The 25,357-nt window shown below is 43.3% G+C and overlaps 1 protein-coding gene across 1 annotated transcript in view; it reads right to left on the bottom strand.

The window, feature by feature from the left end:
• The window catches only part of LOC135536252 (dynein axonemal heavy chain 6-like), a 132,547-nt gene that overhangs the window by 66,337 nt on the left and 40,853 nt on the right, over positions 1–25,357 (bottom strand). The window contains 12 exon segments of the mRNA XM_064962617.1: positions 3,393–3,545; positions 4,037–4,268; positions 5,284–5,438; positions 5,606–5,679; positions 6,250–6,396; positions 8,961–9,132; positions 10,414–10,545; positions 12,154–12,311; positions 13,027–13,174; positions 13,608–13,829; positions 21,909–22,052; positions 22,444–22,626. Coding sequence (XP_064818689.1) covers positions 3,393–3,545; positions 4,037–4,268; positions 5,284–5,438; positions 5,606–5,679; positions 6,250–6,396; positions 8,961–9,132; positions 10,414–10,545; positions 12,154–12,311; positions 13,027–13,174; positions 13,608–13,829; positions 21,909–22,052; positions 22,444–22,626 — 1,920 coding nt within the window.

The raw sequence follows: 25,357 nt of genomic DNA on the forward strand, positions 1-25,357 counted from the left end.
TTTGAATGAATAGCTCAATATGAACACATACATCAATACATACATAATGTTTTGAGTGAATAGCTCAATATGAACACATACATCAATACATACATAATGTTTTGAGTGAATAGCTCAATATGAACACATACATCAATACATACATAATGTTTTGAATGAATAGCTCAATATGAACACATACATCAATACATACATAATGTTTTGAGTGAATAGCTCAATATGAACACATACATCAATACATACATAATGTTTTGAGTGAATAGCTCAATATGAACACATACATCAATACATACATAATGTTTTGAGTGAATAGCTCAATATGAACACATACATCAATACATACATAATGTTTTGAATGAATAGCTCAATATGAACACATACATCAATACATACATAATGTTTTGAGTGAATAGCTCGCTGGATATATGCGTAAATACATGTATAAATATTAATGAATGGTAGTCATGATGTTGCCCTGTTGGGGAAGGTTTATGACCCCCCCCCCCCCCCCCACATAAATCTCCCCCTTTTTCTGTCCCCTCTACAGAATGGACTCTTAGAAAGCCCTGTTGTTAACGTAGAGAGAGTATGGAAACATCACAAGGTTGGGGAAAAGAACACTCTTTGTGTAATGCAACCAGTTGAAAGTGTCCGTTGGTACTTAAAGAAGATGATGTCAGATCAGTTGTTGTCTGGGACATTATATCTGATGACATGCAACCAGTTGAAAGTGTCCGTTGGTACTTAAAGAATGACGTCAGATCAGTTGTTGTCTGGGACATTATATCTGATGACATGCAACCAGTTGAAAGTGTCCGTTGGTACTTAAAGAAGATGATGTCAGATCAGTTGTTGTCTGGGACATTATATCTGATGACATGCAACCAGTTGAAAGTGTCCGTTGGTACTTAAAGAATATGATGTCAGCTGTCAGTTGTTGTCTGGGACATTATATCTGATGACAGGACGACATAAACTGTATCTTGTGAAGTTTACACATTATAGTTATCAGATTCACATGGAATTGTTGTGCAATTTAAATGTTTAAATATGAAACTATTTGTGAAAAGATGACATGTCATTTTAGCTTTTAAAATTAGAGAATTGTTTTCATAAGTAAAATATGCTCAATCAGTGGCCACCACACGTGAATAGGTATTGTTTGGAAACGATGAAGCAATCCCTATTCTACATTACTATAAGAACCAACGGCGAACTAAACCAACCTCAGCGTGAGCTCTGGTTGCGAATGGTTGAATGACTACAACCTAACAAAATTAACAGTGTGTTCCTGATGACATGAGGACTGATGTCCATTCGTTCAGAAAGGCGAATTTCAACGTAGAGGTAGCGATCGCCATGCTGGAAGGATGAATTTACTGAAGAAGTGATACATCCTTGACGTCGAGTTATCAGCAGCAGCTGTAAACGTGGGCTAGGAAAGGACAGACAATCTCTTCAGAAAGACAGGGTACTACATCGTATCCGTTCTACCACACGACGACAGACTACAACGTATCCGCCTAGAAATATTATTCAAAGGACAAGGGAGATCTCTGCTGGGCAACCCAGCCTTCCATCTTCAACCAAACTATCGAAGCGCAGCTCAGAGAAAATATAATTATTGCATTTTCCTTTTCCGAATGGGCGGTTATTTAGAATGCATAAGATTCTGTTTTTACGATAGCATAGCTTCATAAGGTCCAATAGAGACCCAATTATTTTGTTCCTCAGTCTTCCCGCTCTTTCATTCAAACCCAACTCCCTTTCTTTGTGTAACCAGCCGTCATATCTGTTCCGTCCGCTAGGGACATGTTCTTGTATGACATAATTAGTAATCAACGTATGATCCAGCATGTGCATATGTAATTCTGTGTGATTATTTGGGAATTTAGTAAATAACTAATTAAACCAAATTTTGTATTGCTGATTCAACTTGTTAACCTCTTGAAACTCCCCATCCCGGATCCGGGATTGTGACTAAGCCTCAGGCTCATTAGCATAACGCAACGTTAACGATTTCTGAAAATCGCAAATAAAATTAAAATAATGCGTTTGCTCTCAAGCTTAGCCTTTTCTTAACAACACTGTCATCTCAGATTTTCAAAATATGCTTTTGAACCATAGAAATTGACTAATTTGTGTAAGAGTATGCAAAGCTAGCATAGCATTTTGTGTAGCATGTAGCACGCAACATTTTCACAAAAGCCAGATAACCAAATAAATAAAATCATTTACCTTTGAAGAGCTTCTGATGTTTTCAATGAGGAGACTCCCAGCCACATACCAAATGCGCAGTGTTTCCTGAAAGCGTCTGTGTGTAGGAGAAATCGTTCCGTTTTCTACATTGCGCCTGGCTACCGAAACGAACCGAAAATGCAGTCACCTACAACGTGAAACTTTTTCCGGATTAACTACATAATATCGACCGAAACATGGCAAACGTTGTTTGGAATCAATCCTCAAGGTGTTTTTTCACATATCTCTTCATTGACATGCAGTTCGTGAAGCTTGCTTCTCTCTCTGTGCCCCATGGAAAAATACTGGCAGGTGACTTTTGCGCACCAATTTCGGCGCAGGACACCGGCGGACACGTGGTAAATGTGGTCTCTTATGGTCAATCTTCCAACGATCTGCCTACAAATACGTCACAATGCTGCAGACACCTTGGGGAAACGACAGAAAGGGCAGACTCATTCCTCTTGCGTTCACAGCCATATAAGGAGATCATGAAAGACAGAGCCTCAAAAATCCTTGTCATTTCCTGGATGCCAAGTCATCTTGGTTTTGCCTGAAGCTCACGTTAAAGGGCACGCACAGAGAAGATATTTGTATTTCTGGACACGTCAGAGTGTTTTCTTTCGAACAGTAGCAATTATATGCATAGTCGAGCATCTTTTTGTGACAAAATATCTTGTTTAAAACGGGAACGTTTTTCTTCCAAAAATGAAATAGCGCCACCATAAGTGTAAGAGGTTAACCAGGGTTCGTGAAGATGACCGATCATTTTACGGCGTTCAGATGAGACTGAATAAGGTGACGATTAATAATTGACTGCGGTTGATATAAAAGATTACCAGGTCTTTAAGAGTCTATTCCGAAGACAACAGCTCTATAAACATGCTTCCGTGGTGCCCAGACTTCCTAATTAATACATTTAAATGATTAGTTTAATCAGGTAATATTAATTACAGATAATTGATTTTATAAAATAACATGTCATATCATTGAATCCATAGTAAAGACACGACAGTACATACATAAATATTACACATGTACTTATTATATTTAACCTTTATTTTGACAGGGAGTAGAGGTCTCTTTTACAGAGGAGCCCTGTAATTACAATTCTATATTGAGTGTTCTATGAGTGAGTGTGTACTCTACTGTACCTCGTCTCGGTTTCCCTCGTTGATGCCGGCCTCCTTGGCTCTGGGCCGTGTGGCAGCCAGGACCTGCTCCAGATCATCCTTCTCAAACAGGTTGGGCACCTCTCCACTGTTCAACATGTTGTTAATGTCCTCTAGGAACTCCTCCACCACGATCTGATGAACAATAATACACACATGCAATGGAGGGGGGATGGAAACATGCCTGAGAACTGAAGACTGAAGCTGTAGCTTCCAGGGCTAATGCCTCGGCTTCTGCTCAGTGGGGTAATGAGGTGATGAGTCACAGAGGTGGCATGGTTTGGCAAGCAGATGGTCACAGATAAACACTGGCCATAGCTACTTCATTAGCTGTCTGGTACAGTCTTTATAGAGGAACCTGCTATCTGCCCATCACATAGTCTCCATAAATACTACTGTCTGGTACAGTCTTTATAGACCTGCTATCTGCCCATCACATAGTCTCCATAAATACTACTGTCTGGTACAGTTTTTATAGACCTGCTATCTGCCCATCACATAGTCTCCATAAATACTACTGTCTGGTACAGTCTTTATAGAGGAACCTGCTATCTGCCCATCACATGGCCTCCATGCACACACACCTGTACTTGCAAACTCTCCCCCCTCCTCTTCCCCTCCCCTACCTGTGTGTCAGTGAAGAGGAACACCATGTCCTTGCCCTCCACCCCAGCCATCTTGAACAGTCGTCTCAGGTCTTCATGGAAGCTGTCGTAGTTGTATCCTCGGCTCAGTTCTATCTGGAAGCAGCGCATGCCGCACATGTGGGCCGCCAGCCGCGTCAGTGACTGTTTCCCCGTGCCCCCCACGCCCACCAATAGGGCGTTACCGCGCTCCTGGCGGATCATACGCGCTATCCTATAGGAACAGAAGGACTGGCTCAGGAAGTAAGCAAGTTAACAAATTGAAGCATTACAAAAACACAAAAACAAAAACTAACTCTTTATGGGGTTCTGGACAAAATAAGTTCACTAAATAGGGAATAGAGTGTCGTTAAGTATGCTAATCAGTCCACTAAATAGGGAATAGGGTGTCATTAAGTATGCTAATCAGTCCACTAAATAGGGAATAGGGTGCGATTTAGGCCAAAACATCTGTACACTATATAGGGAATAGGGTGTCATTAAGTATGCTAATCAGTCCACTAAATAGGGAATAGGGTGTCATTAAGTATGCTAATCAGTCCACTAAATAGGGAATAGGGTGTCATTAAGTATGCTAATCAGTCCACTAAATAGGGAATAGGGTGTCATTAAAGATGCTAATCAGTCCACTAAATAGGGAATAGGGTGTCATTAAAGATGCTAATCAGTCCACTAAATAGGGAATAGGGTGTCATTAAGTATGCTAATCAGTCCACTAAATAGGGAATAGGGTGTCATTAAGTATGCTAATCAGTCCACTAAATAGGGAATAGGGTGTCATTAAGTATGCTAATCAGTCCACTAAATAGGGAATAGGGTGTCATTAAGTATGCTAATCAGTCCACTAAATAGGGAATAGGGTGTCATTAAGTATGCTAATCAGTCCACTAAATAGGGAATAGGGTGTCATTAAGTATGCTAATCAGTCCACTAAATAGGGAATAGGGTGTCATTAAGTATGCTAATCAGTCCACTAAATAGGGAATAGGGTGTCATTAAAGATGCTAATCAGTCCACTAAATAGGGAATAGGGTGTCATTAAAGATGCTAATCAGTCCACTAAATAGGGAATAGGGTGTCATTAAGTATGCTAACCAGTCCACTAAATAGGGAATAGGGTGTGATTTAGGCTAAAACATCTGTACACTATATAGGGAATAGGGTGCAATTTCGAATGCATTCACTGCACTAATTAGGGAATAGGGCTCTGTTCCCGAGTGTAAAATGACCTGGAGACGTGTTCTACAGCGTCCTGGAAGAACACCAGCTTGGTCTCCTTGGAGAAGGTCATGTTGTAGTCATCCAGGTAGTCCTGGAGCACAGCCCTGATCTTATCTGGCTCTGTTAGGTCCTCATACAGACGATCTGCCTTCTCTGCACCCACCTAGAGGAGAGGAGAGGGAGGGAGGGAAAGGGGGAGGGAGAGATGGAGGGGGGGGGGGGGAGGACAGGAAGGATTGCGAGATAGATAGATAGATGGATGCTGTAAATGTTAAGCGCTTTGAGTACCTGGGAAATTGATTGGATTTATAGGCTTATAGCGCATTTTACCTTGATGAAATCTCCAAATATGATGGGTTTGGTCACAAAGTAATTGGGTTCTAAATTGAAGCCAAAATATTTGCCTGAAAGAAGAAGAACGGAAATATATTTAAAGAGGTGCTATTCAAAGCTCAACAATTGTGGGACGTTTCAGATAAGGACATTGAAATGGCTTGCAAACTTAATATGTCAAAACACTGCTTAGTGAGAGGCAAAACTCTGAAAGTTCAAACTAGGTTCTATTGAACTCTGTGTTATGTTCTTACTGGCCAACTATGTCTAGGTTCTATTACACTCTGTGTTATGTTCTTACTGGCCAACTATGTCTAGGTTCTATTACACTCTGTGTTATGTTCTTACTGGCCGTCTAGCTCTAGGTTCTATTGAAGTCTGTGTTATGTTCTTACTGACCGTCTAGGTTCTATTAAACTCTGTGTTATGTTTTTACTGGCCGTCTAGGTTCTATTAAACTCTGTGTTATGTTCTTACTAACTGTCTAGGTTCTATTACACTCTGTGTTATGTTCTTACTAACTGTCTAGGTTCTATTATACTCTGTGTTATGTTCTTACTGGCCGTCTAGGTTCTATTACACTCTGTGTTATGTTCTTACTAACTGCCTAGGTTCTATTACACTCTGTGTTATGTTCTTACTGGCCATCTCAGAGACGATGGTGTTGAAGTAGGTTTTGTCTTCGTTGTTGATGAGGCGGTCGTGGAACACTCTCTGACACTCGTGACAGAACAGACGGAATATCCCAGTCTGATCTCTCACCGTGCCTGGCTCACACTGCAACATACCTAGAGGACAAACAGACAGAGGGAGGGAGGGAGAATGAGAGAGAGAGGTGGAGGTAGGGAGAGAGGAGGGGGGGGTGAGAGGAGAAGGGATGGAGGAGGGGAAAGGGAGGGAGGAGGGGGAAGAGAGGGAGCGGGGGAGGGAGGAAAGTAAAGAGGCAGGGAGGGATAGAGAGAATGAGAGAGGGAGGTGGAGGGAGAGAGAGAATGAGAGAGGGAGGTGGAGGGAGAGAGAGAATGAGAGAGGGAGGTGGAGGGAGAGAGAGAATGAGAGAGGGAGGTGGAGTGAGAGAGAGAATGAGAGAGGGAGGTGGAGGGAGAGAGAGAATGAGAGGGAGGTGGAGGGAGAGAGAGAATGAGAGAGGGAGGTGGAGGGAGAGAGAGAATGAGAGAGGGAGGGAGAGAGAGAGATGGAGGGAGAGAGAGAGAGATGGAGGGAGGAGGGGGAAGAGGGAGTGGGGGAGGTGAAGGGAAGAGAGAGGTAAAGAGGCAGGGAGGGAGAGAGAATGAGGAGGGAGGTGAAGGGAGAGAGAGGAAGAGAGAATGAGGAGGGAGGTGAAGGGAAGGGAGGGAGAGGGAGAGAGGCAGGGAGGGAGAGAGAATGAGGAGGGAGGTGAAGGGAAGGAGAGGAGGGAGAGAGAATGAGGAGGGAAGTGAAGGGAGGGAGAGGGAGAGAGGCAGGGAGGGAGAGAGAATGAGGAGGGAGGTGAAGGGAGGGGAGGGGAGGGGGAGAGAGGCAGGGAGGGAGAGAGAATGAGGAGGGAGGTGAAGGGAGAGAGAGGGAGAGAGAATGAGGAGGGAAGTGAAGGGAGGGAGAGGGAGAGACGCAGGGAGAGGGAGAGAGGCAGGGAGGGAGAGAGAATGAGGAGGGAGGTGAAGGGAGGGAGAGAGGGGGATGAAGGGAGGGAGGAGAGATGAGAGGGAGTGGGAGGCAGGGAGGAGAGGGGAGAGGGAGCGGGGGAGGGAGGAAGGTGAAGGGGGGAGGGAAGAGGGAGGTAAAAAGGCAGGGAGGGTTAGATGGATTTAACATGATTTATTAACGACCAGAGAATAATAAAACATGATTCAACTTGGTGGTTCTCACCCTGCAACCTCAACACGTGAAGAAGTAAAGACAAGTCTAATATCTGCTGTTGACACATCCCTGTTGTTATCAATGTTATGCAACGCTAGGGATGCTTGAGGAGATATGATGGGTCGGACACACCAGAGGATCCATGTTCAAGTCTTGTTAGAAAGTTGAGGGCATTAATGTGACCACGCTCGCCCTCAGCAAGAATGGGGGCTGGGTTGGCCTTATTCGCCTTGGGTAAGTATTAATGCTGGTGTGTGTATGTGAGTGTATGTATGTGTGTTAGTGTGTGTGTTTACGCTCGCTGGTGTGTGTGTATGTGTGTGTGTGTTCTGCATGGTGACTCCCTAGTGGGGGTCAGGGAGCAGTAGTCACTTCAACTCAGGCCTCTCTGCTCTGATGATGGTTGTGAGGCTGCTGGGTAGAGGACTGGTACTGTCTCTGTCTGGACTTCAGGCTACAACCAAGAGCATCTCAGTCCATCAGCTACTTTAATAACTTACAAGTGAAAAGGCCAAGACAAACTTTCTCACCCTGGACACACTTGGAGAGGTCCCTGAGGTTGAAGACGTAGTGTGTGTGTGTGTGCGTGTGTGTGTGTGTGTGTTCCCTGAGGTTGAAGACGTAGTGTGTGTGTGTGTCTCACCCTGGACACACTTGGAGAGGTCCCTGAGGTTGAAGACGTAGTGTGTGTGTGTGTGTGTGTGTCTCACCCTGGACACACTTGGAGAGGTCCCTGAGGTTGAAGACGTAGTGTGTGTGTATGTGTGTCTCGCCCTGGACACACTTGGAGAGGTCCCTGAGGTTGAAGACGTAGTGTGTGTGTGTGTGTGTGTCTCACCCTGGACACACTTGGAGAGGTCCCTGAGGGTGAAGACGTAGTGTGTGTGTGTGTCTCACCCTGGACACACTTGGAGAGGTCCCTGAGGTTGAAGACGTAGTGTGTGTGTATGTGTGTCTCACCCTGGACACACTTGGAGAGGTCCCTGAGGGTGAAGACGTGTGTGTGTGTGTGTGTCTCACCCTGGACACACTTGGAGAGGTCCCTGAGGTTGAAGACGTAGTGTGTGTGTGTCTCACCCTGGACACACTTGGAGAGGTCCCTGAGGTTGAAGACGTAGTGTGTGTGTGTGTCTCACCCTGGACACACTTGGAGAGGTCCCTGAGGGTGAAGACGTAGTGTGTGTGTGTGTCTCACCCTGGACACACTTGGAGAGGTCCCTGAGGTTGAAGACGTAGTGTGTGTGTATGTGTGTCTCGCCCTGGACACACTTGGAGAGGTCCCTGAGGGTGAAGACGTAGTGTGTGTGTGTGTCTCACCCTGGACACACTTGGAGAGGTCCCTGAGGTTGAAGACGTAGTGTGTGTGTGTCTCACCCTGGACACACTTGGAGAGGTCCCTGAGGTTGAAGACGTAGTGTGTGTGTGTGTCTCACCCTGGACACACTTGGAGAGGTCCCTGAGGGTGAAGACGTAGTGTGTGTGTGTGTCTCACCCTGGACACACTTGGAGAGGTCCCTGAGGTTGAAGACGTAGTGGGACTTGGCTGGTGTAGGCAGGAGGTCCACAGACATGCGGTGGTAGATCTCTACTGCTGCGTCTACGATGCTGCCTGCTGAAGACCTCACCGCCTGGGGGAACTCACTGAGGAAACCACTGAGGATGGCCTGGAGGGGGAGAGACCGTTCCAACAGGGAGAGTTAAGCGTACGTGGGCTTGAGGGTGTGTGTGCTTGAATATGCCCTTGAGGAGAGAGGGCAGACTCAAGACACACACGTGATTGTGTGTGAGTGTGTGTGTGGTCTTGTTCTTCTGAATCCCCCACAAGGATAATAAAACAAGACAAATTCTCCCTCGTGGGGACATTTCCCACATCTCCATGACGACAAAGTTCATTTTAAGAATAGGGGTTACGTTTAGGGTTAGAATTAGGGTTAGGGTTAGAATTAGGGTTAGAATTAGGGTTAGAATTAGAGTTAGAATTAGAGTTAGAATTAGGGTTAGTGTAAGGCATTATTGGTTAGGTTTAGGAGATAGGTGTAGGGTTTGGGTTAAGGTTAGGGGTTATTCTTATGGTTAGAATTAGGGTTAGGGTAAGGCATTAGTGGTTAGGTTTAGGAGATAGTTGTAGGGTTAGTGGGTAGGATTAGGGTTAGGGAAAGGCATTAGTGGTTCGGTTTAGGAGATAGGTGTAGGGTCTGGGTTAAGGTTTAGGGGTTAAGGAAAACATGATTTTGAATGGAAATCAATTATAGGTCCCAACGAGGATAGGAAAACACGTGTGAGGAGAGTTGATCTGTAATTAAACTACCACAGCTTGTTAAGGGGCTGTGAGGGAGAGAACAGGACGATAGTCGATCTGTAATTAAACTATCACCGCTTGTTAAGGGGCTGTGAGGGAGAGGACATGACGAGAGTCGATCTGTAATTAAACTACCACAGCTTGTTAAGGGGCTGTGAGGGAGCGGACATGACGATAGTCGATCTGTAATTAAACTACCACAGCTTGTTAAGGGGCTGTGAGGGAGAGGACATGACGAGAGTTGATCTGTAATTAAACTACCACAGCTTGTTAAGGGGCTGTGAGGGAGAGAACATGACGATAGTCGATCTGTAATTAAACTACCACAGCTTGTTAAGGGGCTGTGAGGGAGAGAACATGACGATAGTCGATCTGTAATTAAACTACCACAGCTTGTTTAAGGGGCTGTGAGGGAGAGGACATGAGGAGAGAAGAGACAAGAGGGTTTGGAGACAGGGGTTAGAAGGTCATATTAGGGTTAGGAACCGAGGTAGGAAGTTAAGTCTTGACCTTGAAGATCTGTTTGAGACTGTGCTCTTAGGGCAGGGTTTAGATGTCACAGGTCAGGGGTTACCCACATTGAAGATCTGTTTGAGACTGTGCTCTTAGGGCAGGGTTTAGATGTCACAGGTCAGGGGTTACCCACATTGAAGATCTGTTTGAGGCTGTGTTCGGAGGGAGTGGGCAGACACAGCATGCTGAAGTGGCGGATGAAACGAGGGGTCACCGGGTTACGGCCCCCTCCAGGCGGAGCGCAGGCCGCCGCGATCGTCATGTCCTGCAGAGAGAAAAAGAATGAGAGAGAAGAGGGGAGGAACGGAGGAGAGGGGGGTCGAAAGGAAGATTTGGCACAGAAAAAAGGATTTCCTACCAACATATTTTCATATGTATTTGACCCTCATATTTTCATATGTATTTGACCCTCATATTTTCATATATATTTAAACCCTCATATTTTGAAACCTCATATTTTCATCGATTTCGTCTTCTATCAATATTACATTTGACTTTCAGTTTGAAGAACATCCACCCGGGCCAGAATCTTTAGCTGAGTTAAACTTCAGAGTGAAACCCTGTTTGGATTAGAAAATATTGAAATATAATATAAAATATTGCCCTTGGTTCTGTATTCCATGTGTGTGTGTGGGTGTGTGTGTGTGGGTGTGTGTGTGTGTGGGTGTGTGGTGTGTGTGTGTGTGGTGTGTGTGTGTGTGTGTGCATATGACCTTGGTTCTGTATTCCCTGTGTGTGTGTGTGTGTGTGTGTGTGTGTGTGTGTGCACATGCGTGTGTGTGTGTGTCTGCATATGACCTTGGTTCTGTATTCCCTGTGTGTGTGTGTGTGTGTGTGTGTGTGTGTGTGTGTGTGTGTGTGTGTGCGCGCGCGTGTGTGTGTGTGTGTCTGCATATGACCCTGTGTGACTACTCTGGTTGCTGTCTTGACATGGTTGTCTGTCGTCCGTCTGCATGTAAAGGTGGAAACACATTTACACCCAGTACACGTTCACATCTCAACAAACAGAATAACTGATTCTGTGAATGATTGTGCTATTGGAAACTAATTACTGTGTGCTGACCATTCACAACAGTAACAAAACACTAAAACAAACACATTGTACTGTGGCAGAATAATGGACCCTATCAGCTCCTGGACCTGGTCCTCCAATCTACTATGGACCTCAGACCATCCCTCTGTCTGAATACTAAAGTCAAAGTATTCACTGACCACAAACATAAAGTCACTTCATTTTCTCAAACTTAAAAATAACGACTGGAGCAGAATACACTCAATGTGTCACCTAATATCCTCTAGCCCAGACAAGATGAGACTATGTCTACATATTGAACAAGACTGTATGTGTGCGGTGTGTTGTGTGTCGTGTGTGTATGTGGTGTGTGGTGTGTGTATGTGGTGTGTGGTGTGTATATGTGTGTGTATGTGTGTGTGTGTGGTGTGTGTGGTGTGTGTGTGGTGTGTGTGTGTGGTGCGTGTATGTGTGGTGTGTGTGTGTGGTGTGTGGTGTGTGTATGTGTGTGTGTGGTGTGTCGTGTGTGTATGTGGTGTGTGGTGTGTGGATGTGGTGTGTGTGGTGTGGTGTGTGTGTGCGTGTGTGGTGTGTTGTGTGTGTATGTGGTGTGTGGTGTGTGTGTGGTGTGTATAGGTGTGTGTGGTGTGTGTGTGGTGTGTGTGTGTGTGGTGTGTGTATGTGTGGTGTGTGGTGTGTATGTGTGTGTGTGTGTGGTGTGTGTGGTGTGTGTGTGTGTGTGTGTGTGTGTGTGTGTGTGTGTGTGTGTGTGTGTGTGTGTGTGTGTGTGTGTGGTGTGTGTGTATGTGTGTGGTGTGTGGTGGGTGTGGTGTGTATGTGTGTGGTGTGTGGTGTGTGTACCTGGATCTCCTTCCAGAAGAACTTCTCTCGGTCGTAGAAGCCGTGGAAGTCCTGGAACTGTCTGAGCAGTTCTATTGGAGGCTGGGAGCCGTAGGTGTCCAATTTAGGCATGTTCAGATCATCCACAAAGATCACTATCTTTCTGTTACCAGGAGCACCTGACATGAAGAGGAGGGAGGGAGGCCATTAATAACACTTCGCTAAGTAGGCTTATCAGTTCTTGTTACCAGGGTGATCTGTAACATTGCCTGGGTGATGTATAACCACCATGTTGTGCTAGGAGGCCAACAACATATGAACCCAGGACCGTGTTTGGGAGACCCTGTCATCGCACCTCTCCAATATCATTCCTGTCTCTTTCCTCTTGTGTCTCTCAATCGCTCTCTCACCCAGAATGTATTGCTAGTTACCGTATCTCTACCCCAATATATATATATATATCTCACTCTCTCTCTGTCTCACTCTCTCTCTCTCCCTCTCTCTCACTCTCCCTCTCTCTCACTCTCCCTCACCCTCTCTCACTCTCCCTCTCTCTCACTCTCCCTCTCTCTCACTCTCCCTCTCTCTCCTCTCTCACTCTCTCTCTCACTCTGCCTCTCTCTCTCTCTGCCTCTCTCTCACTCTGCCTCTCTCTCTCACTCTCACTCTCCCTCACCCTGTCTCTCTCTCACTCTCCCTCTCTATCTCTCTCTCTCTCACTCTGTCTCTCTCTCTCACTCTCTCTGTCTCTCACTCTCCCTCTCCCTCTCTCACTCTCCCTCTCTCTCTTTCTCTCTCACTCTCCCTCTCTCTCTTTCTCTCTCTCTCTCTCTCTCTCCCCCTCTCACTCTCCCCCTCTCACTCTCCCTCTCTCCCTCTCTCCCTCTCTCTCACCCAGAATGTTCTTCCTCTTCTTCTCCAGTTTGGACTCGATCATCTCCTGTGTCCTGGCCGAGGTGGTCTGGGCTGAGAAGTTGATATAGACGGGAACATAGCCTCCCTTCTCCTGGACACTGTTCAGAAGACCACGGGCCACCACAGACTGACACAAACAGAGAGAGACAAGAGGACACACTGAGGAATGCATAGGGTAAACAGTGAGTGTTAGATGAATTCCATGATAAATGTGTTTTTCTCCACAAGGTCCAGCTAACACAACGAGTAAGAGATGCCTCTGACAAGCACTGGTGCAGGACAACAATATGGAAGGTTGAAATATCAACATGTCAGAAGATATCCAAGGAGCAGTCTAGAATAGTTTAGTTGAATGTGTGTGTGTGTGTGTGTGTGTGTGTGTGTGTGTGTGTGTGTGTGTGTGTGTGTATGTGTGTGTATGTGTGTGTATGTATGTATGTATGTATGTATGTATGTATGTATGTATGTATGTATGTATGTATGTGTGTATGTGCGTGTGTGTGTGCGTGTGCGTGTGTGCGTGTGCGTGTGTGTGCGCGTGTGTGTGTGTGTAACCATACCTTTCCTACTCCGGTGATGCCGGTGAAGAGAACAGAGTGTCCTACAGACAGCAGCTTCTCCATCAGGTAGCCATAACGCACCGTGTCGGTGGTGGGAACCAGCATCTCAAAGAAGGGCAGCTCCTTGTTGTACCTAAAGGAGGGGATGATCCTCTCCCACGGCTCCAGACGCTTGTGGTTGAAGTCCATGAACACACTCCACAGGTCCCCCGAGCTGGGCAGCTACACACACACACCACACACACAGTGACACATACTAGCATATACTCACACACACAGGGTTGATAGTATTTACTGTCCCTAAGTCATACAGACCAAACAGGGTTGATAGTATTTACTGTCCCTAAGTCATACAGACCTAACAGGGTTGATAGTATTTACTGTCTCTAAGTCATACAGACCTAACAGGGTTGATAGTATTTACTGTCCCTAAGTCATACAGACCAAACAGGGTTGATAGTATTTACTGTCCCTAAGTCATACAGATCTAACAGGGTTGATAGTATTTACTGTCTCTAAGTCATACAGACCTAACAGGGTTGATAGTATTTACTGTCCCTAAGTCATACAGACCAAACAGGGTTGATAGTATTTACTGTCCCTAAGTCATACAGATCTAACAGGGTTGATAGTATTTACTGTCCCTAAGTCATACAGACCTAACAGGGTTGATAGTATTTACTGTCCCTAAGTCATACAGATCTAACAGGGATGATAGTATTTACTGTCCCTAAGTCATACAGATATATCAGGGATGATAGTATTTACTGCCCCTAAGTCATACAGATATATCAGGGTTGGTAGTATTTACTGTCCCTAAGTCATACAGATATATCAGGGTTGATAGTATTTACTGTCCCTAAGTCATACAGACCAAACAGGGATGATAGTATTTACAGTCCCTAAGTCATACAGATATATCAGGGTTGATAGTATTTACTGTCCCTAATTCATACAGATATATCAGGGTTGATAGTATTTACTGTCCCTAAGTCATACAGACCTAACAGGGTTGATAGTATTTACTGTCTCTAAGTCATACAGATCTAACAGGGTTGATAGTATTTACTGTCTCTAAGTCATACAGATCTAACAGGGTTGATAGTATTTACTGTCCCTAAGTCATACAGACCAAACAGGGTTGATAGTATTTACTGTCCCTAAGTCATACAGATCTAACAGGGATGATAGTATTTACTGTCCCTAAGTCATACCGATCTAACAGGGATGATAGTATTTACTGTCCCTAAGTCATACAGACCAAACAGGGTTGATAGTATTTACTGTCCCTAAGTCATACCGATCTAACAGGGTTGATAGTATTTACTGTCCCTAAGTCATACAGATCTAACAGGGATGATAGTATTTACTGTCCCTAAGTCATACAGACCAAACAGGGTTGATAGTATTTACTGTCTCTAAGTCATACAGATCTAACAGGGTTGATAGTATTTACTGTCCCTAAGTCATACAGATCTAACAGGGATGATAGTATTTACTGTCCCTAAGTCATACAGATCTAACAGGGATGATGGTAAAAATGTTTCATATATTCTAACACGGGAAATGTCATGATGGAAGCAGGTAGACAAATCCATGTCAGGATGAAACAGCTTGGTGGTCAGAACGCCACTAAAAGGTGCAGGCCGGTGTGTCTCTATGGTTAGGTAACTGATGCCTGGAGAAGCCTGTGCTCTTAGTTGTTGACTGTGTTTTCACGGCCCTGCGCATGTGTTCTGCAGTATGTGACCAGACCTCAAGATGGTAGGCTAAATGTTACTAGAACCCCCCCCGCCGTGTGTGAGAGTTTGTGCCCCCCCTGCAATGTGTGAGAGTTTGTGTGCTGTGTTTGTCCCCCTGGACTTGGTGTCGTGCTGTTGGAGGTGTGTGGGTGCGTGTGGTTTGTATACTGTCAGCGAGAGCCAGCCACCAACTCCAGGGCTAGCGGGCACGGACACTGGCACACATATCATTACACACACACAGGGATATTAATGTGTACACAATGCCCCCTGACTCCACAGTAGACAGGAATATTAATGTGTACACAATGGCCCCTAACTCCACAGTAGACAGGAATATTAATGTGTACACAATGGCCCCTAACTCCACAGTAGACATGACTATTAACTGGTACATAATGGCCCCTAACTCCACAGTAGACATGACTATTAACTGGTACATAATGGCCCCTAACTCCACAGTAGACAGGAATGTGAATGGATACAAAATTGCCCTAACTCCACAGTAGATAGGAATGTGAATGGGTACATAATGGCCCCTAACTCCACAGTAGACATGACTATTAACTGGTACATAATGGCCCCTAACTCCACAGTAGACAGGAATGTGAATGGATACAAAATTGGCCCTAACTCCACAGTAGATAGGAATCTGAATGGATACATAATGACCCCTAACTCCACAGTAGATAGGAATCTGAATGGATACATAATGGCCCTAACTCCACAGTAGCAATGCATAATAATGTGTCCATATTGGCCCATAACTCCACAGTAGACAGGAATGTGAATGGGTCCATAATGGCCCCTAACTCCACAGTACACAGAGCGACAGTCGCCTCAGGTTCTCTGAGCTGCACATGAGTTATCCCCAGAGACAGACTTCACCAGCCTTGTGTTGGTGTCTGGGGGTGTGTGTGCATGCGCATTTAGATCCTCCAGGACAAAGGATTAGGGTTAACCCTAACCCTCATCTCTGTTAGTTATGGACCATAACACATTCAGCCTTCACCCTTTTTCCCTCACATTCTCTCACTCCACAAACAGGTAAATGATGCATATTCTACTCCTCCACAGACTCACTCAAGGAATACAACATTCTATCCATCATTCTATCCATCATTACATTGTTATAAACCAGGGGACATTTCCAGAAGAGGAGAGTAGAGAGTTCCTATTGGATATCATTACTGTGATACCAACCAATGGCAACCATAGTCTCCATTGATGGCATGATGAAATACATTGAAAGTTCTCAGCAGGTATATGAAATCTCCTTCTCTTCCAGCCTCGTTCACCTGCTGTCCTTATTTCTGAGGGGACAGACAGAGGTTTTCCTACCAAAACCTTTAGAGATGTTCATTTCAATATGTTCATATCCATCTACTAAAACGGCATGCCTTTACAGCATGTTTTTGTTGCACATATCCAATTGATAAAAACAACTGAATACACTTATAATGGTAGCAGTCTTTGTCAGATGTTCATAATTGGTAGCAGTCTTTGTCAGATGTTCATAATTGGTAGCAGTCTTTGTCAGATGTTCATAATTGGTAGCAGTCTTCGTCAGATGTTCATAATTGGTAGCAGTCTACAGATTGAATTGATTCCACAGGTAAGGCCTCTATTTGATTTTAAACCCTTTCAAAGGACTTAAAGAGTGACTGAACGCACCGATTCAGCAAGTGTTTTTCTGTTGCTCATGAAGAAAAATGTCAGTCTTGGAGGTGTGGATTGATGTGGCAGTTACTGATGTTTGTCCCCCATGAGACACCATAGGAACAAAGCCAGTATCACTTCCTAAAAAGAGTCAGAATGAATTTAAGAAATCTGTCATTAATTTAGACGTTTTTGCAAAGGAGCATTTCGTCGCGGAAGTTTACATCTAGCTCAGGTGGGTGATGCAGTAGGATATTTATCAATACATCTAGCTCAGGTGTTGGGTGCAGTAGGATATTTATCAATACATCTACCTAAGGTGTTGGGTGCAGTAGGATATTTATCAATACATCTACCTAAGGTGTTGGGTGCAGTAGGATATTTATCAATACATCTACCTAAGGTGTTGGGTGCAGTAGGATATTTATCAATACATCTACCTCAGGTGTGTGATGCAGTAGGATGTTATCAATACATCTAGCTCAGGTGTGTGATGCAGTAGGCTATTTATCAATAAATCTAGCTCAAGTGTTTGATGCAGAAAGCCATTTCTCAATGCATCTACCTCAGGTGTCTGATGCAGTAGGCCTGTTCTAATGCATTACCTAAGGTGTTGGGTGCAGTGGGATATTTATCAATACATCTAGCTCAGGTGTGTGATGCAGTAGGATATTTATCAATACATCTAGCTCAGGTGTTTGACGCAGTAGGCCATTTCTCAATAAATCTACCTAAGTTGTTTGATGCAGTAGCATGTTATCAATACATCTAGCTCAGGTGTGTGATGCAGTAGGATATTTCTCAATACATCTAGCTCAAGTGTTTGATGCAGAAAGCCATTTCTCAATACATCTACCTCAGGTGTCTAATGCAGTAGACCTGTTCTAATGCATTACCTAAGGTGTTGGGTGCAGTGGGATATTTAACAATACATCTAGCTCAGGTGTGTGATGCAGTAGGATATTTATCAATGCATCTAGCTCAGGTGTTTGACGCAGTAGGCCTTTTCTCAATAAATCTACCTAAGTTGTTTGATGCAGTAGCATGTAGCTCAGGTGTGTGATGCAGTAGGATATTTCTCAATACATCTAGCTCAGGTGTGTGATGCAGTAGGACATTTCTCAAGACATCTACATAAGGTGTTTGATGCAGTAGGATATTTATCAATACATCTAGCTCAGGTGTTTGATGCAGTAGGCTATTTATCAATACATCTAGCTAAGGTGTTTGACGCAGTAGGACAATTATCAATACATCTACATAATGTGTTTGGTGTAGTTTTTCACAAGTAAAAAAATGTGCGACGTGTTGTCTTGTGTAAACAAAGTCCGACCCGCTGTGCTACTGGGCAGGACTGTCTCACTGTCTGTGTTCTGCTGTATCAATGGATAGACCGTAATCACCACAGCTGTTTATCCTGTGCTACTGGGCAGGACTGTCTCACTGTCTGTGTTCTGCTGTATCAATGGATAGACCGTAATCACCACAGCTGTTTATCCTGTGCTACTGGGCAGGACTGTCTCACTGTCTGTGTTCTGCTGTATCAATGGATAGTGGGCAGCTGTTTATCCTGTGGTAGTGGGCAGCTGTTTATCCTGTGGTAGTGGGCAGCTGTTTATCCTGTGCTACTGGGCAGCAGTTTATCCTGTGGTAGTGGGCAGCAGTTTATCCTGTGGTAGTGGGCAGCTGTTTATCCCGTGGTAGTGGGCAGCTGTTTATCCCGTGGTAGTGGGCAGCTGTTTATCCTGTGGTAGTGGGCAGCTGTTTATCCCGTGGTAGTGGGCAGCTGTTTATCCTGTGGTAGTGGGCAGCTGTTTATCCCGTGGTAGTGGGCAGCTGTTTATCCTGTGGTAGTGGGCAGCTGTTTATCCTGTGGTAGTGGGTAGCTGTTTATCCTGTGGTAGTGGGCAGCTGTTTATCCTGTGGTAGTGGGCAGCTGTTTATCATGTGGTAGTGGGCAGCTGTTTATCCTGTGGTAGTGGGCAGCTGTTTATCCTGTTGTAGTGGGCAGCTGTTTATCCTGTGGTAGTGGGCAGCTGTTTATCCTGTGGTAGTGGGCAGCTGTTTATCCTGTGGTAGTGGGCAGCTGTTTATCCTGTGGTAGTGGGCAGCTGTTTATCCTGTGGTAGTGGGCAGCTGTTTATCCTGTGGTAGTGGGCAGCTGTTTATCCTGTGGTAGTGGGCAGCTGTTTATCCCGTGGTAGTGGGCAGCTGTTTATCCCGTGGTAGTGGGCAGCTGTTTATCCTGTGGTAGTGGGCAGCTGTTTATCCTGTGGTAGTGGGCAGCTGTTTATCCTGTGGTAGTGGGCAGCTGTTTATCCTGTGGTAGTGGGCAGCTGTTTATCCTGTGGTAGTGGGCAGCTGTTTATCCTGTGGTAGTGGGCAGCTGTTTATCATGTGTGGTAGTGGGCAGCTGTTTATCCTGTGGTAGTGGGCAGCTGTTTATCCTGTGGTAGTGGGCAGCTGTTTATCCCGTGGTAGTGGGCAGCTGTTTATCCCGTGGTAGTGGGCAGCTGTTTATCCTGTGGTAGTGGGCAGCTGTTTATCCCGTGGTAGTGGGCAGCTGTTTATCCCGTGGTAGTGGGCAGCTGTTTATCCTGTGGTAGTGGACAGCTGTTTATCCCGTGGTAGTGGGCAAGTGGCATTGTGGAAATCAAAATAAATGTTTTGACTAATGTCGATGTCACATATGCACATTTTAAAGAGAGAAGTTGGTTCTCGAGTTCAGTTCGGCTTTAAGAGAAAATTCTAGCCAGGCAGAAAGGGTCTGGTCCTAGTTCTTGCCCATGGAGTTTCAGATAAGAAACTCGAACCTTAGAAGAAAACAGGACAGAATCCCCATTCTCCAGTTACACCTCTGTAGCATGCTAATACACGCTAGCACCTGGCGAGGAGTGTTGTCCTTCAGTAATATGTATGGCAGTCAGGGCAGGTTAAGTTGGACCCTGGTAATAGATCAACTTTGAACCTTTCTGGAAATGCAGTTTTTTTTAAATGCAGTCTTCTGATGGTCTGGAAAAGAAAACAGTATATAGTGTATCTCTCTACCCCTGTGTGTGTGATAAGCATGGTATGCTGTAGATGATTATAATTCTGACTATGATGATGAATATAATGATGATGATGATTATAATTCTGACTATGATGATGAATATAATGATGATGATGATTATAATTCTGACTATAATGATGATTATAATTCTGACTATAATGATGATTATAATTCTGACGAAGATGATGATGATAATTCTGACTATAATGATGATGATGATAATGAATATAATGATGATGATGATTATAATTCTGACTATAATGATGATTATAATTCTGACTATAATGATGATTATAATTCTGACTATAATGATGATTATAATTCTGACTACAATGATGATGATTATAATTCTGACTATAATGCTGATTATAATTCTGACTATAATGATGATCATAATTCTGACTATAATGATGATCATAATTCTGACTATAATGATGATCATAATTCTGACTATAATTCTGACTATAATGATGATCATAATTCTGACTATGATGATTATCATAATTCTGACTATAATGCTGATTATAATTCTGACTATAATGATGATCATAATTCTGACTATAATGATGATCATAATTCTGACTATAATTCTGACTATGATGATGATTATAATTATGACTATAATGATGATCATAATTCTGACTATAATTCTGACTATGATGATTATCATAATTCTGACTATAATTCTGACTATGATGATGATTCTGACTATAATTCTGACTATGATGATGATCATAATTCTGACTATAATGATGATCATAATTCTGACTATAATGATGATCATAATTCTGACTATAATTCTGACTATGATGATGATTATAATTATGACTATAATGATGATCATAATTCTGACTATAATTCTGACTATGATGATTATCATAATTCTGACTATAATTCTGACTATAATGCTGATTATAATTCTGACTATAATGATGATCATAATTCTGACTATAATTCTGACTATAATGATGATCATAATTCTGACTATGATGATGATCATAATTCTGACTATAATTCTGACTATAATGATGATCATAATTCTGACTATAACTATGATGATGATCATAATTCTGACTATGATGATTATCATAATTCTGACTATAATGCTGATTATAATTCTGACTATAATGCTGATTATAATTCTGACTATAATGCTGATTATAATTCTGACTATAATGCTGATTATAATTCTGACTATAATGATGATCATAATTCTGACTATAATTCTGACTATAATGATGATTATAATTCTGACTATAATGATGATCATAATTCTGACTATAATTGTGACTATAATGATGATTATAATTGTGACTATAATGATGATCATAATTCTGACTATAATGATGATCATAATTCTGACTATAATGATGATCATAATTCTGACTATAATTCTGACTATAATGATGATCATAATTCTGACTATAATTCTGACTATGATGATTATCATAATTCTGACTATAATGATGATTATAATTCTGACTATAATGAGGATGATGATTACAATTCTGACAATAATGATGATGATAAAAATTCGGACAATAATGATGATTATTATAATTCTGACTACAAATGATGGCAAGGTAGCGTAGTGGTTAGAGCGTTGGACTAGCAAGTTCAAATCCCCGAGCTGACAAGGTACAAATCTATCGTTCTGACACTGAACAGGCAGTTAACCCACTGTTCCTAGGCCGTCATTGAAAATAAGAATTTGTTCTTAACTGACTTGCCTGGTTAAATAAAGGTAAAATAAATAAAAACATTTTAAAAATCAATGATAATTATTATTAGTATAATTATTCTGACTAGGATGATGATTATAACGATGGTGATGAAGGCCCTACTAACCTTGGCGTCATTATTGTCTTCAAACTGTTGTCTGACGAAGCTGTCGAAGGCATCCCAGTGGCTATCAGTCAGGTTACCCCCCACAGACCACAGGTAGCAGAACACAAATGTCTGACACAACACACTGTTCAGGTGCTTAGCTTCCTAGAACACACACACACACACACACACACACATACACACACATGGAGCTATACTTAATAGGCAATAAGGCTCGAGGGGGTGTGGTATATGGTCAATATACCACGGCTAAGGGCTGTTCTATGCACGACGCAACGTGGAGTGCCTGGATACAGCCCTTAGCCTTGCTATATTGGCCATATACCACGAACCCCTGAGGTGCCGTTATTGCTGTTATTAGCTGGTTACCAACGTAATTAGAGCAGTACAAATAAATGTTTTGTCATACCTGTGGTATACCACGTCTGTCAGCCAATCAGCTTTCAGGGCTCGAACCACCCAGTTTAAAGATGTGTATAATGACTGGTTAATATGTGGTTGTGGTCATGCTGTGCTCTAGTAACTTTTAGCCTACCATCTTGAGGTCTGGTCTTCCGTCTCCCAGCAGCAGCGCCTCCAACAGGCAGCAGAGGGTAGTGACCTTACTGATGTCCACCTGGCCCATGGCCTGGACACAACGCTTCCACACAAACTGAAGACCCTTCTCCACGTACTGCTCAAACAGCGCCAACAGGTACACACACACTGCTTCAGGGAGCTGGGGGGGAGGGGGGTGGAGGAGGTAGAAGGGAGAGGAGGATAAGGGGAGACAGCAACAGAGAGGGCAGAGAGAGCAGCGAGGGCAGAGAGAGCAGAGAGGGCAGAGAGAGTGAGAAGCAGCTAAATTTAAATCTATGATGATGACATCAAGACAAAACAGGTAAAAGATGGATTTTGAATTAAGATAAAGATCCATGTCAACCAATAACTCAATAGACAGTAAATCAAGATACATCATCTGTCAGCTATAACATCAGACACAACAGCAGATATAACCCATCTCTGACAACACTGTAGGTCTGTAACATCAGAAACAACAGCAGATAAAACCCATCTCTGACAACACTGTAGGTCTGTAACATCAGAAACAACAGCAGATAAAACCCATCTCTGACAACACTGTAGGTCTGTAACATCAGAAACAAGTAGCAGATAAAACCCATCTCTGACAACACTGTAGGTCTGTAACATTAGACACAGTAGCAGATATAACCCATCTCTGACAACACTGTAGGTCTGTAACATCAGAAACAACAGCAGATAAAACCCATCTCTGACAACACTGTAGGTCTGTAACATCAGAAACAACAGCAGATAAAACCCATCTCTGACAACACTGTAGGTCTGTAACATCAGAAACAACAGCAGATAAAACCCATCTCTGACAACACTGTAGGTCTGTATCATCAGAAACAACAACAGATACAACACATCTCTGACAACACTGTAGGTCTGTAACATCAGAAACAACAGCAGGTAAAACTCATATCTGACAACACTGTAGGTCTGTAACATCAGAAACAACAGCAGGTAAAACTCATATCTGACAACACTGTAGGTCTGTAACATCAGAAACAACAGCAGATATAACCCATCTCTGACAACACTGTAGGTCTGTATCTGTCAGCTATAACATCAGAAACAACAGCAGATAAAACCCATCTCTGACAACACTGTAGGTCTGTAACATCAGAAACAACAGCAGATAAAACCCATCTCTGACAACACTGTAGGTCTGTAACATCAACAGTAGTCAGACAACACTAGGTCTGTAACATCAGAAACAACAGCAGATAAAACCCATCTCTGACAACACTGTAGGTCTGTATCATCTGACAACACTGTAGGTCTATAACATCAGAAACAACAGCAGATAAAACCCATCTCTGACAACACTGTAGGTCTGTAACATCAGTCAGCAGATATAACATCAGAGGTCTGTAACATCAGAAACACAGATAAAACCCATCTCTGACAACACTGTAGGTCTGTAACATCAGAAACAACAGCAGATCATCTGACAACACAGTCTATAACATCAGAAACAACAGCAGATAAAACCCATCTCTGACAACACTGTAGGTCTGTATCATCTGTCAGCTATAACATCAGAAACAACAGCAGATATAACCCATCTCTGACAACACTGTAGGTCTGTAACATCTGTCAGCTATAACATCAGAAACAACAGCAGATATAACCCATCTCTGACAACACTGTAGGTCTGTATCATCTGTCAGCTATAACATCAGACACAGCAGCAGTAGCAGCAGCAGCACGAGGAATGATATAAAACAATTTAAAGACAATTATCATAAAGACAGGGACAGTTCACAGGATCCTCCTCTAATGATGCAAGGGAGAATGTGTAAAGGTTAGAGGTGACGAAGAGAGAATGTGTAAAGGTTAGACATCAGAAACAAAGAGAGAATGTGTAAAGGTTAGAGGTGATCAAGAAACAATGTGTAAAGGTTAGAGGTGACAAGAGAGAATGTGTAAAGGTTCCATGTCATCAAAGAATTGTAAAGGTTAGAGGTGATGAAGAGAGAATGTGTAAGGGTTAGAGGTGACAAGAGATAATGTGTAAAGGTTATAGGTGACGAAGAGAGAATGTGTAAAGGTTAGAGGTGACGAAGAGAAGGTGTAAGGGTTGTGACGAAGAGAGAATGTTAAGGGTTAGAGGTGACGAAGAGAGAAGGTGTAAGGGTTAGAGGTGACGAAGAGAGAATGTGTAAAGGTTAGAGGTGACGAAGAGAGAATGTGTAAAGGTTAGAGGTGACGAAGAGAGAATCACATAGATGATGTTTGATGTGTTGTGGTGGTTGATGTTTATGATGGATCTTAAATGGTAACCATTCTAGCCATCTATATAGTTAGATACTTGTCTTTGGTCTGAGACACACGACATTCTCTGTGATCTTCACAGAACGATAACATGAGAATACAGATTTCCAAACAGGCTTGACTGAGCCCACAGCTACTTCCACAGAGGGGCGTTATAGATTATGAAGACATGGTAGATCTATATTTGGAGTAGATGTGATCAGCGCAGGAAAGAATAGTCAGACCAGTGATTGTGGACTATGAGGAGAATGGTAAATCAAGGGTTAGTAGAACAGTAGAGAATGGTAAATCACCTTGTTAGCCAGGCCAGTGATCCAGGTCGACCAGTTAAGGAGAATGGTAAATCACCTTGTTAGTCAGACCAGTGACCAGGTCTGGACCATGATGAGGAGAATTTAAATCACCTTGTTGTGGATGGTTGATGTTTAGGAGAATGGTAAATCACCTTGTTAGTCAGGCCAGTGATCCAGGTCTGGACCATGTTAGGAGAATGGTAAATCACCTTGTTAGTCAGGCCAGTGATCCAGGTCTGGACCATCACCTTGTTTCAGGCCAGTGATCCAGGTCTGGACATGAGGAGAATGGTAAATCACCTTGTTTGTCAG

This window comes from Oncorhynchus masou, unplaced genomic scaffold (assembly GCF_036934945.1).
Source record: "Oncorhynchus masou masou isolate Uvic2021 unplaced genomic scaffold, UVic_Omas_1.1 unplaced_scaffold_584, whole genome shotgun sequence".
In the NCBI taxonomy this organism is placed as follows: Eukaryota; Metazoa; Chordata; class Actinopteri; order Salmoniformes; family Salmonidae; genus Oncorhynchus; species Oncorhynchus masou.